Source organism: Copadichromis virginalis, linkage group LG22, assembly GCF_057382275.1.
Source record: "Copadichromis virginalis isolate Kocher_CV1m ecotype Utaka linkage group LG22, C_Virginalis_male_GT1.1, whole genome shotgun sequence".
Classification (NCBI taxonomy): Eukaryota; Metazoa; Chordata; class Actinopteri; order Cichliformes; family Cichlidae; genus Copadichromis; species Copadichromis virginalis.
In genome coordinates this window covers 7,460,973-7,473,906 of record NC_140638.1, presented here as the reverse complement: position 1 = coordinate 7,473,906, position 12,934 = coordinate 7,460,973, and the positions used below count along the sequence as shown (strand labels likewise).

Genomic DNA, 12,934 nt, shown 5'->3' with positions numbered 1-12,934 from the left:
CTGTTTGAAAAGCTCAGCTATACAACAAGGAGAGATTGAGAATTTCCTTTTAGTTCTCAGTTTATTTGATATTGACAAAAGTTAGTCAGTTTTGTCTGTTCTTCTGTAAAACAAACTAAGATTTATTTTTAGAATTAATATTTTGTTTCTAAGTGGAATTGACAATTTAGTCTGTTTCGTTTGTCCTATTTTGAAACTTAAACGCTTTAGCGGCTGCCTTTTGTGTAGTTTGCAATATTTGCCTTTATTTATCTGAAAAAGTCTCATGTTCCTTAAGTACATCTACCCTGTTGAACTTATTATGGGAAATAAATATTTAAATAAAAACAAGCTGCTGATTATTTCACATTTTACTTGTGAGCAACGGCACATTTAAATCTTACAAATATAGTTATTTGGCTTATATCGCGATAGATATCGTTATCGCCTGAAATGAAAAAAAACATATCGTGATATGAAAAAATCTCATATCGCCCAGCTCTAGCGCCAAGTCTGGTTTATTTCTGGCTGCTGAGGTGTGCTCAGGTATTCTGGTGTATACAGTGCACACAGGGGCCAATGTAAACACTGTCCTCCAGGCTACCTGCTGGCATGCAGTGACACACTTTGACCCAGCAGTTTGTTGACACAGTGAAGACAAATACGGCAGCTATGGATTAAGAAGTCATGCAGTCTGTCTCCTGTCCATGTTAAGGGAAACTTAAGTTTTAACATCAGAAAAAACTACCCAAGAAGCTGCTGTCGGAGGAAGTCTCATTTCATACTTCCAAATATATAAAGAGGTTGGCTGAAACTGGTAATTGACTGGCACTTGGTGCTTTTCTATTCTTAATGTGCACTCAGAGTGGAAAAAAAGAGCTTTATTTTACAACTTTTAATTTACCAATCGTACACGTGTGTTTAGTTTCTTGCAGAAAAAACACTTAAGCATTCTGATTGGAGGAGCAGGGGTCAAACTACCAACCCTCTAACTCCTGAACTAGAGTACAAATTCTAGACACATGTTTTAGAAGAATGGATTAAAAAAACTGTTTATCTGTTAATAGGGTTGAAAGGTTGAGAAGAGGACTTGTGTAGTTTACTTAAAACGTAAAATATGAGGTCCTGAGGCGACAGATGTTGTGTTTCATGGACTCAAACATAGCAGCAAGCTTGTTTATGCTTCTCTCAAAAAAACTTTGGGCTCATCACTCATCGATTAGTGCAGTGTGTCGTCACCCACTCAAATCTCTGTCTGAGCTTGAAGAAAACACTGAAATGATCACGGACTGCGCCCAAGGCAAAGACTGAACTGCCACCTTATAGCACAGGTTATCCATTTCTGTGACCCTTGTGTGGCAACACACGGATTTTGTTTGTTTTGGCTGATCATGCAAGTCCTATCACATTAAACGGCATGTCAGTCCACGAAACACGTTTATAACTGGCATCAAATAATTTCCATCATCTATTCTGTTGTCTTACTATAGCTTTCAATCCAAATGTATCCAAATGTGACAAAATGCTGTTTGAACTGATAGGTCTTGTATTTTTGTCCAAAATCAGCGTGACCTACATTTGTGTTCACTGTGCCGGAAGCTCCAGGTGCTGTCAGGCAGCCTGGGGTATTTTAACATTGGCTCTGTATGACAGTATGCTTTAGTGCCAGAAGCATCTGCTGTCACTGCACATCAGGCACAGCTGGCTTAGGGAGCGGCGTCCCTTAAAACAGCTGATCAAAAGATCAATTTGGGTTTAAATTGCAGTTTTAAATTCAGTGACAGTGGCACAGCGCTGAGCTCTGTTGCATCTTATAGCAGCTAATTTCATTTTCAATGAGAAGTAATTCCAACAATGTGAATAGTTTTACATTTTAGCCCAAAAAGTCAGGCTGAATGTTCATTTTTTTATCCACTAATTGCTGAGACTTTGTTTTAAAATATTTTCTGAGCTCATACGGTCAACAGCACCTTCAATGACTCTGTGGAGCTGAACTCAAATAATGTCTTTGTTTCCCCTGACAAACAGAAGAACGAGGAACCGAATTTAAACTTTGTTAGCCAAGATTTGGTTCATGCACTGCTGTATTATAATATACAAAAGGCGGTTAAACTCAGTGTTAAGCTCAAAATAACAGTCCTTTCTGAGCAGAAGTCAATTTCAGATACAGATTTGTTGTAGTTATTTATGGTCTAAAAAGCTGCTGAAGAAGGTGAAGTTGTTGCAGTGTTGCTGCAGCAGCTAGCATGTCCATCTGAATTACTGAAAGTGACTGAAGGTATTAGGATGATGGTTTATTGGCAGTGACATGCAGAGCTTACAGTAAACTGAGGATGAGGGCTATGAACTGTGTGCCATGTTGAGCCTGTGACACACTCGGGCACTATTAGACAATAAACTGCACCTCATTTCCAGGCACTGGTGGATACACCATGTCTTCCTGTCATCTAATTAACACTCGTTACATCAGCGTGCCTCCGAAGCAGCTCGTGTCACCCTTCCACAGAGACGCGGAGGCAGCGAGAGGAGGGTGAGGAAGTGACACAGATGAGCGAGGGAGAGAAAAATAGACAGTGAAATGAGGTTTAGGAGAAGAGGTTATTGAGGACAAAGGGTGGAGTGCTGCTACTTCTGTGACTGCTGATTAAAACTGAAGCCCTCGGGGTATCTTATCTTTAACAAGAATGGGTGATAAGTTATGTAATGATACTCTGCATTAACTTAAAGGTGATGTTATTTATTTTAGATTATATCTTTATTATTTGTACCTGATTCGGTGAGTCTGCAGTCATGTTCCGGCAGCCTACTCTTGTGCCTGTCTTGCCCTCTTCTGGAAACACATGGCAGTGCATTTTCCAGGAATGCAGCAAACCCGAGTTCCTGCTGGTGCTGCGCGAAGCAGTAAAAATCCCTCTAATGCAGGTGGACGTTTGTCCTTGCTTACATAAGTGGGTCTGCATTTTTGAAGCACTTCGGTCGACCTTTGCCGCCTGCCAGTTTTTCTCACTTTCCTCGCTCTTTCTGATGAAGAACGCTCGCACTGAAATGTTTTATTTACAAAAGAAAAGCTTTTGTTCTTGTTTGGCTGTGCCTTTTAAGAGTCTGTCTAGTGCCTGTATTTCAAACTGGAGATTTAGAAAGGAGGTCTATGCTGGGGAAACAACCTAGTTTTAGACATGGTTAGTTCATGTCAGGTTCACGTCTGCTCGCTAAATTCTAATGTGCAGGGCAGGATGCCGTAATTAATATTTCACAGGTGAGAGACAAAGTTGCCACTTGTCTGTCTTTTAGAAACAGAAGCATCAAAGCAAAAATATGTAGATTTCATTCCATGTTGACAGTAATTACACTGTAAATTGTTACATCATTACAAAGTTTATCAGTGGCAGATGGGACTGTAAGTAAAACACTTTTAACCAATTTAAGAGCTAATAAACTGTATATGAAAGATGGATGCCTCATGACATCACCTGTTAGATGATGGGATCCGCATTTAAAGCTTCAGCATTAGCATATTAGCAATCACAATGTTTTTTAATGCTGCTTTTTAATGCCGTTCAGCTGGGCACTTTAACGTGGGTATCTGTGGGGATTTGAGGCTCTAGAGGAACTGGACACCTGTTTTTGTTTCCTGCATTGAATTTTTTTTCTGCCTCGGAGGTTTCAGCATGGTGCAGCTGTCGTATTAGTCTCTTTTTTCCTCTTTCCCGTAAAGCTTTGCTCACTCTTCGCTGCTTGATCCAGTTTTCCCTCTCTGCTGAGCCTCAAACAGTCTCCGTTTGTCTGTCCGTCCATCCGTCCCACTGAGTGTCCCACTTTCACACAAAACCGCCACTGATGCTGATCGCTCTGCTCGGCCCGCTCGCTGAGTCACTGTGTCAGTGACCGCCAGCAGTGACGACCCGCTGCCACCCTGGTTTATTTCAAGGCAACATCATGGCAACGGAGACAAGAGGGCACAGCTGGTGCTTCATCTCTGTTGGCCAGGCAACCGCTGTCACCAGGCCTGTCAGCTGTGGGGCAATCGGCCTGACAGATGTCAACAGAGGGATGACTGCAGTGTAAAATTAACTTTTTTTTTTCTTTCTCCCTTTTCTTCCTCCTCCCTGTTCATTTCCTGTCTGTCCCTGCTCCCTCTCTCCTTCCTTTACATCCCTGCCTCTCTCTTAGGTGAGGAAGCACATCACAGACCTGTATGAGGACCTGAGAGATGGACACAACCTGATTTCCTTGCTGGAAGTCCTCTCTGGAGTCACCCTGGTAAGGGATTTTTATCTCTGACACACACATTCATCTCGTATCTCACTGCGATATTTTCCATCACGCACACGCTGTTGTTCCAATTCCAAGCATACAAATCCAGTGACTGTTATGTAAGCCGGTTTCACACATGACTTCTTGGGCAATTTTGGGACAATGATGTCGGGACATCGTCCTCAGTTTCCCTCCTGTTTTTGATGATGATGTAAGAATCTACGAGTCAGTCTCTGAATGGTCTAGTTGCAGACAGGTAGATTAATGTAAAGGGACTGCTGACTCAGGTCTGCAGGAGCACACGCACACAGGGGACAGTGTCACCTGACGACGTCACCTTCAGGACATCAGATCGGATTGAGGGAGACTGACAGCGCAACAGTCAGACATAATAAGTGTTTCATAGAGAAGAGGACAAACTGTGATGAGGCCATCACCATTTCCTCACTGTTGTAGAGTCTCACTGATTAGGGCTTTACCCACTGCCCTTTTTTTGAGCCTCAGAGCTGCTGTGGGGGCATTAAGTTGTATAATTTCCTAACTGCAACAAAATTAGCTTCAGCATAACTTTGGCATTTACCTGTAAAATTATTTCTTATAGAGAAAATTGGAAGCAGACGCAGGTCTTACTTTTCCCCCCTCACACTTTCCAAGGCCTCGCCCAATAAACACAACAGCAAGAGAGAGCTGTTCCTGTACCTGTAGAGCAAGATGTAACACAGAAGGAGGATACTGTCCATAGCTTCTTTGCTAGCCCTAATTTAATAATAAAAATCTGTTAGAGGTGTAAAAAGAGGCTAAAGTTAGCAGCGATGAGGTGAACTGAAGCATAATAATCACTTCTGTGATAGAGAGGGATGTTCAACAAGTAGGCTATCCAAATCAACTACATATGAAACAAATATTCAATACTAGACTATTTGTATGCAGGCTTAGCTGTGATGGAATTAGATATTAAAATTCCTGTTTTTCCATATCCAGACATTTCTGCCCGTGTGCATTTACAGGTGAACTTTCCAGGATGAAGTGCACTGCTTTTTTGCTTGTTTCATCTCTTAACCTTTGGTGTAGAGAGAGCTTAGTTGTTGCATCACACCAAACCACAGCTGTCACTGTGTCCTGGCGTCCGTGTCAAACCACCAGAGGTTAACACGACGGTTTCACGTGGTGTGCTGCAACTATTTGAGGTTCATGCATGAATGTGTAAAGAGTCATTGACTAAACAGTCCTACCACAGAGTTTGTTTTGTAGGCTTCAGTAGATGGACGTGGGCCTGTCAGCAGACGGATGTGCCCAGCTGATTTGAATTGTCTGTTTATGCTGAGTGATCCTTTTGAGCCATTTATATTCTTTCCTTAATTTACAGCTACTGAGCTTTTATGTTTCATCCTCATTCTGTTCTGTTATTCAGCCGTTCTCATCCTGCATCTCTTCTTCCTCTGTTTTTTTTTTTTCCCCTTTCCTCTTCTTGTGCATTTCCACCCTTCTGTTACCATAGCAACAGAAGAGCGGCCCTCCATTGAAAAGGGCATACGCCTCGCGGGCCCCCCCTCTCATCTCGCTCGGAGGGGAGGATGAGGAGGAGGAAGGAGCTCAGGGAGTATGTTCGAACTCAAAGCCCTCTGCACCTCCACCCGCCACCGCTCACACTCTCACTCCTGACCTTTGACCCCTTCAGCTTCACCCTCTGCTCCCATAGGCGGAGCTGCGAGGCCGCATGAGAGTGCTGTGCCACTGACTTTTGACCTACAAAACTGTACATGGCACGAGTCAGTGCTGCATTACTGTGTCACTACAGGGCGTCGCCGTTTCTGTTGGGTGATAGCATCGATACTCCTAGTTAAATTTTCCACTTTCTTCTCTTTGACTGTTAGATTGATAAATATATAAATAAATATAAAACGAAATATCATAAACTTTCAAAAACAGCGTTATTAAAGTGTGTTTTCACTCAACAGATAGCTGCTATTTTGCATGTCACAGCAAAATGTAGCGTATGCGGAAGTGCCTGTACCTGCATTGTTTCTAATGGCCAGCAGGTGGCGGCGACTGTGATAGCAAAAAGAAGTCAGATTGTGTTGAAGTCTATGGGAAGGTTAGCCTACTTCTCATTGGATTTATGGGCACTGTAAACAATTTCCTGGTTAGTTTATGATGTCAGTCGATTGTTTTAAATCTTAGGGAAGACAAGATGATGATCATTTTCTAAATTATGGTCCGACTGAGAGTAAAATAGAAGATAAAAAGGAGTATGGTGCAGCACGTGGTTGCCTCATGGTTAAGAACTCATTTTTGTAAGAAGTTTCTCTGTGAGATCCACACTGCATATGATACCTAGTTTTTAAAAAAAACTGCATCCATCTTTTATGTATAGTCTGTGATATGACACAAATATTTCTTACTTCTATTTAATTTATAAAGCAAATCTGTTTCCTTTGAAGAGTAAAGATGAAAATGATCAAAACTGAGTCCAGGAACTCAAATGTTACACAAATTGTGAATAATTATAAAACGAATTAAAAGTATTTCTTTCTCATTGGGCAAATGGTGTTAAATTCTGGGCGCATTATAAATTTTCCATTAGCAGTTGATTTATTTTAATTCCAGTTTTCCTCGTGATGTCTTTGTACTGGCCAGTAAATAAGCGCATCCCTGTTTAATCCTGATTGAATTTTACATACATTAGAAATGTAGCTTTGTACAGGTGGAAAAAAGGTAAAATGTAAGATTTATTATATGTCAGTTAAATAATACAAACACAGTAATGAATAAAGTGGAAAAAACTCTCCTCTCCTTTCAGTCTGTAATGATTAATCCTGAGTGAACCTTCTCTTTACCAGCACGGTGTGAACCATATCTGCATCCCGCACTTTACTCGTCTACTCCTTACAGCCAAAGTGTGTGTGTGATTGTGTGTGTGATTTTCTGTCTTTCTTTCTCTTAAACTCAGTCTTTTCTCCATCTGAACTTCAACTTGGATGTTTGTTTGTGAAAATCTGTTTACGATTAAAGAAAAGACGGTCTGATGTGAAGTCTGCATTTTTCATGCTAAACCAGCATGGTTTGAGCCTCCACAACGTTGGCATGTCTTTAACGGCTCCTGTTGAAGACAGCGCCCTCCAGAGGATCATTTCACGTCAATAAAACTGCTCTGTGTTTTGACCTCACTGCACTGTTGATTGAGATCGGCTTTATTTGCACTCACTGCTGCCTCCTTTGTGTTTTCTCTGTCTTGAAAAACACTGAATTTAATTTCCTGTTTCACCATCTTTACGATTCTTATCTCTGCTCTCTTGTTGCAGCCCAGAGAAAAGGGCCGAATGAGATTTCATCGACTACAGAATGTCCAAATAGCGCTGGACTTCCTCAAACAGAGACAGGTAAGCTCACATGTGGACACACACAGTATTTGTCTTCATCACCCTTCTGAATGATAAATATTTTTATTATTGGCTTGATAACCCTTTTATAAAACAGTACTGTCCTTAATTTGAGCACATGAGTTAATTCATTTCTATATAACAGCTGATCAGGGGAAAAAAGTAGTGTTCGATTCCAGGAAGAGACACAAGTCTTCTTTTAGGGTTAGCAGCTGAAAGTAGCTTCAGATATGCTTCAAAATGTCTCTTTTTTTGCAAAACTTAACATCAGTACATTCTACATACTAGTATATTCTCGCAGCACGACAGCTATCTTAAACCACTGGAAGGTTATTTTGAATTTTGAATAATTGTTTTTCCCTCACAAGTTTTTCTTCCGCTATTTATGCACAAATTTCGTCACGTTGCATCTTCATTAGCAGCTCAGAGAAACGGCACAGTGACAGACTCATCCCACGAGAGTACTGAACAAATGTCCATGCTAACTCTCAGTACATGAAAAACATGCAATTATCTTTGCTTTCACTGAGATAATGATTCAAAAGATCACTTCCCCACCCCACAGCTGACACGATCATGAATCTCCACTGTGCTCATGTGTCTACGTAGTAACATGGTTAGCTAATGTGTTACACATTAAGCTCTCAGGGGACACAAGTGGGATAGCTGCTGGTTTTAATGTCCCTTTTAATGCCATATATTTCAATAATAATGTATACCAAGGTAAAACTTCACCTTTGAACAGTGAAGTTCAAAGGTGTTTTAATGTATGTGGCAGCGCAGGCTTGAAGTAAAAATGGTTAACCTGCAGTGCCATATCTCCTCCTCGTGCTGTCTTATCACACAGCATCATCTTTTTTTTATCTGCTCCTCTCTGCTTTCATCTCTTCCATTGTTTCCTTCCTCCCTCTCTTGCTGCCTCAAATTAATCTCTCACTGTTTTGCTGCCAAACTGCAGCTCTTCCTCCTCCTTATCTGAACAGTCCCCATCTTTCTTAAACCGCCTCCCTTGTCTCCATCTCATTCCCCAGAGAGAGGAGGACTGACCTTTTCTTCTTAGTTTCATCGCAGGTCTAATTATGCAGACCGGATAGCTGAGCTTAGGCGGAGCTACATGATTTAATAAGATCTCAGAGAGCTTTGTACAATTAATGAGCATGATAGGTGAAGGGGAGACTGTTCTTAATACTTGCAAGGAAAAAAGAATAAGTTATGTTTTCTCTTGTCTTGAATCCAGTCAGGTGCCTTTGTGTCAGAAACAAATACTCTGGTCTGTTTTCTAGGTCAAACTTGTGAATATCAGGAACGATGACATCACTGATGGGAACCCCAAACTGACATTAGGACTCATCTGGACCATCATCCTTCACTTCCAGGTCTGTGTCCTTCACTTGGCATCTTTGTTTCTGGCGCTCTGTGTTCTCCTCTGATTTGTAGCCGATGTGGTCAAACCAGCATCTGCAAAGTCCTTAAAGTCAGCATTAGAGGGACGTAATGGGCAGGAAGGCTTTAGAATGATGTAATACCACTAATTAATTACATAATAACCAAGTTATGGTTTGCATCATTACTGCTAACTGGGGTTTAAATGGATTGGTCCAAATATCGGCATTACTCTGAGTCAGGATTAGAGTTTTATTGCTGCCATGTTGAGCTTGGCTGGACATTTGCATCCTGGCAAACTGGTTTGTAGTTATGAAACTGAAGAATTGTTTGAGTGGTTAAAACAAAGTGTGTTTGTGTGTGTATTCATGGTCTGCTGTGGAATCTGATCAAGATGCATTCTGGGTATTAACTGCATTCTAGTTTTCTTTAGTGCCTCAGTAATCATCGAGCAGATTCATATACATTATATTGTTTTGCCCCAATCTGAACAAGGCCAGGTGCACTAAGGCTTATGTGTGACTTATGTATAACTGATGTTATTGCCCTAAGTATATGTAAGCTCTGAGCCGGGCCTTGCCCGAGTGCTTCATCTTAAACCCAACATAAGGATTTACTTTGGAGCACACAAAGCAACATGTTAAGGTTCCATCAGGGCCCTTATCCTTTGCTATCTGTAATATTATGTCAAAGGTAGCTTCAAAGTTAGACCACGAGTCACTGTGTGAGAAGAAGCAATAAATAAATTGCAGTGTGTGCCCTTTTCTCTGGTGTTGGATCAGGAGTTGATGTTATTAGCTAATGATATATTTAGTTTTAGGGGTTAGTTCAAATCACAGATGTTTTACACTGAAGCAGTTTTGGCTAAGATTGCTAGACATTCTTTGCATTGCTATCAAAAACATTCAAAGTGAATATAAATGTCTAAAGTTTGGACCGCAGAGCTCAACAGTGTGCAACTCGTGACTGAATGTTGTCTCAAGGACAGCTTGTTTAGTCTAGACAGCCGGCTCTTGGGATCCTGACGTAGAATCATGTCCACCAAATGTTTCTGCACCAGTTTTGCCTGCAGACAGCGTTGTTCTCTATTAAATCATTACTGTGGGTTGCCTTGTACCGCTGGGCCCGAGTCATGCGTGACAACAAAGCTAGAAACCAAAGCAAGACTTTTGAAATCGATCAAAACTTTTTCCGTGTCCCTGTTTCTTATTTTCATGGCGTGGACTCAACTCTTTGCTTTTGTCATATTCAGTACTGGACAGAAAGGAGAAGCTGCAGTTGTCTCAGTCGGCCACTAGGTTGTGCTGTAATATGACCCTCAGCAGGGTGACATTGCCAGCTGGTTGCCATAGAAACAGCAATGCACGACACCCCTGCATGACTCAGCAAGACATCAATGAGTTTGGTAAAGAGATGAAGGGTGAAAGAGTGCTGGAGGACAGGACGGGGATGTGAAGCGGACTGCAGGAGCTCCGGACGGAAGAAATGAACGAGTGCTAAAAATGAATCAGTGGGAAGGAGGGAATTGGCTCACAGCAGCAGATAGTTTGAGTTTCAGGAGTTCAGCGAGTTCACTAGATGAGGACAGTTTTTAGAGCTGGTGTGGGAAACTCCAGTCACATGGCTCTGCTGCTGGACTCGGACTAGCTGGACTTGATTTAGTGCTTGTCAAATAAACAGAAAGTGTTACCACAAGGCCCTAGAAATTTCAAGGTTACCAATATTATAAAAACTATCCTAACAAAAGGAGACATGGGACGAAATGGATGCACATTAAAATGTTTTGCTTTGCGTAATTTTTTGTCTTCATAGAGCTGTTTTGGGGGGATTTTTTTTTTTTTTTAGATTTTAGACAGTTTCTTTTCCTACTGTTAGCTCTATGTGATGTCACTGAGAGCAGGTATAACACGGTCATTTTAGGCATGCAGTTCTAGATGTAAGCATAGAAGCCCCACCCACTTGCTGCTCAAACCTTCTGTTTGTGAGGAGCAGCCAATCGGAAGAAGTAGCCTTAAAGAGGGGGGGGGCTAATGCTCTTTGTTTCAGATGCAGGATGAACGGAGTGCTTGGAAGTAGCCTTAAAGGGGGAGGAGCTAATGCTTGATGCAGGATGAACTGAGTGCTTGCATCAAAACCCAATATGAGAAATGAAATCTGTGAGCCATGCAAGGCAACTTAATAGAGCTTAAGACAGAAAACAAAGAGCTGATATTCTGCTTATGAATATCAGAATTTTGGAGGGGGGAAAATAAGCTCAACTCTGCCCTGAAGCTTCTTGCGTGGCCAGAGTGCACTATCAGGAGCATATCCCACGAAACAGCATTTACTGTAGAGGAGTGTTAATCATGGCAGCTGTTAAACAGTGACAGAGTAGGTAGGAGGTTTAGCCTAATGTTGCTCAGTCCTTAGGCTCAATTAAAGCCAAGAAATCAGATCATAATGTACAACAGTTACAAAAAATATCTTCATGCAATGATTGAGATGGTTTTTTAATGAGCCACTCATCATAACAACATGAAAACAGAAAATGAAAGAAGTGTGGTCCACAGAAGGGAAATGTGTAACGTTTACATTACTTCCACTGGTCGTTTTGGACTGATGATGATTATAATGAAGATGAAGAAGTCGTTTTTGGAAAGAAGCCCTGCAGGTCTTTGAGACCAGGACGTGTGCAAATGAGTGACTCAGCACATCGGCTAATTATAGGAACTCTCACCGGGCTATCATTTTAGCAATTAGCAATTTAAGTTACTTTACTAGCACATACAAGATACAAATGAGCCTCAGTCTGTTTTATCTCAGAAAACCTCAACTGTCCAGCTTTAGACACATCTTCTCAGTGTTTATACGCTAATGTGTGGCTTCCTTTTTGTTCTCTTGAATGTCCAGATGAGGACTTTGTTAGTCCTTCTTCTCTGAGATGGGGATAAAAGTTTTTTTTTTTAACTTGTTTTCTCATATCTGTTGTACTGGGATTGTAGAAACATCCAAAAACACCTCTTAAACAATTATCAACAGAAAATGATCCTAAAACTAATTATTAGAATTTCTGATTTGCACTAGTGAGTCTTGGTTGTAGTTACCCTGCCAGACCACTAGATGTCACAGTTAAGCTCCGTATCGCAGATGGTTGTGTTTGTTATGGATCCTCCTCCAGCTGCACTGTGTCTGGCTGTGATTGGCCAAAGCAGCTTTGTGTGACTGCCAGTGAGTTCATTTTCAAGAAATTTTTAGTTTCATTGCCCTGCTACAAGACAGGTGAGCAAGCGGGCTCAGTTTGTTGTGTCTTCAGAGGTAGTCATGGTTTTATTGAACAGGTTGATCACCATTTGTGTCGGATAAATCTGACGGCCGTGTGAGCTGCAGTTTAATTCTCTAAAGTAAAAAATGATCTTCTGTTGGTTTAAAAGGGCTTGCATAGCTCCTGGCTTGACCCATCTATTTACATTATTCTGATTATTATTCTGATTGTTCTGTGCAATCATAATAATAATACACAAGCTGACATTTAGAGTTTCAGAATACCAAAGAAAGGGATTTGGGCAAAATCGTCAACACAAAAATCTCTTTGTCTCTTTAGCTGTGCTTTGCAGCATAATGTGGCAACAGCTGGTCACGAGTCTTCTAGTATTTTATAAACATTTATCATTAAGGGTCAACATCTTAAAACATCTTCAAATCTCTGTTTAAGAGGGCGTCATCGTCTAAAGAGCTGCTAAATATATTATTAGAGCTTCTGAGATTTGTATGTAAAGCTGGGTTCAGCAGGCAACGCTTGCGGCCTGAGATTTCCAGGGCTCACGATGGCATGTCGCCACCACGAAGGGATGAAAGCCTCTGGGACTTGATTAGTGCTTTCCTCCTATTGGTTCATGAATTTTCCATGTGCGTTTGTGTGTTCGCTTATGCTTGTGGTTAATGAGTGAAGATGGATTACC

The 12,934-nt window shown here is 41.3% G+C and overlaps 1 protein-coding gene across 6 annotated transcripts in view; it reads left to right on the top strand.

The window, feature by feature from the left end:
• The window catches only part of macf1a (microtubule actin crosslinking factor 1a), a 224,494-nt gene that overhangs the window by 90,849 nt on the left and 120,711 nt on the right, over window positions 1-12,934 (top strand). For 4 of the 6 annotated variants that reach the window (XM_085446513.1, XM_085446512.1, XM_085446510.1 and 1 more), the window contains exons 3-6: window positions 4,150-4,239; window positions 5,732-5,833; window positions 7,536-7,613; window positions 8,897-8,989. In XM_085446513.1, the coding sequence (XP_085302639.1) occupies window positions 4,150-4,239; window positions 5,732-5,833; window positions 7,536-7,613; window positions 8,897-8,989 (363 nt within the window). The remainder of the gene's footprint in view (window positions 1-4,149; window positions 4,240-5,731; window positions 5,834-7,535; window positions 7,614-8,896; window positions 8,990-12,934) is intronic. The other 2 variants (XM_085446515.1, XM_085446511.1) reach the window with 1 other exon arrangement.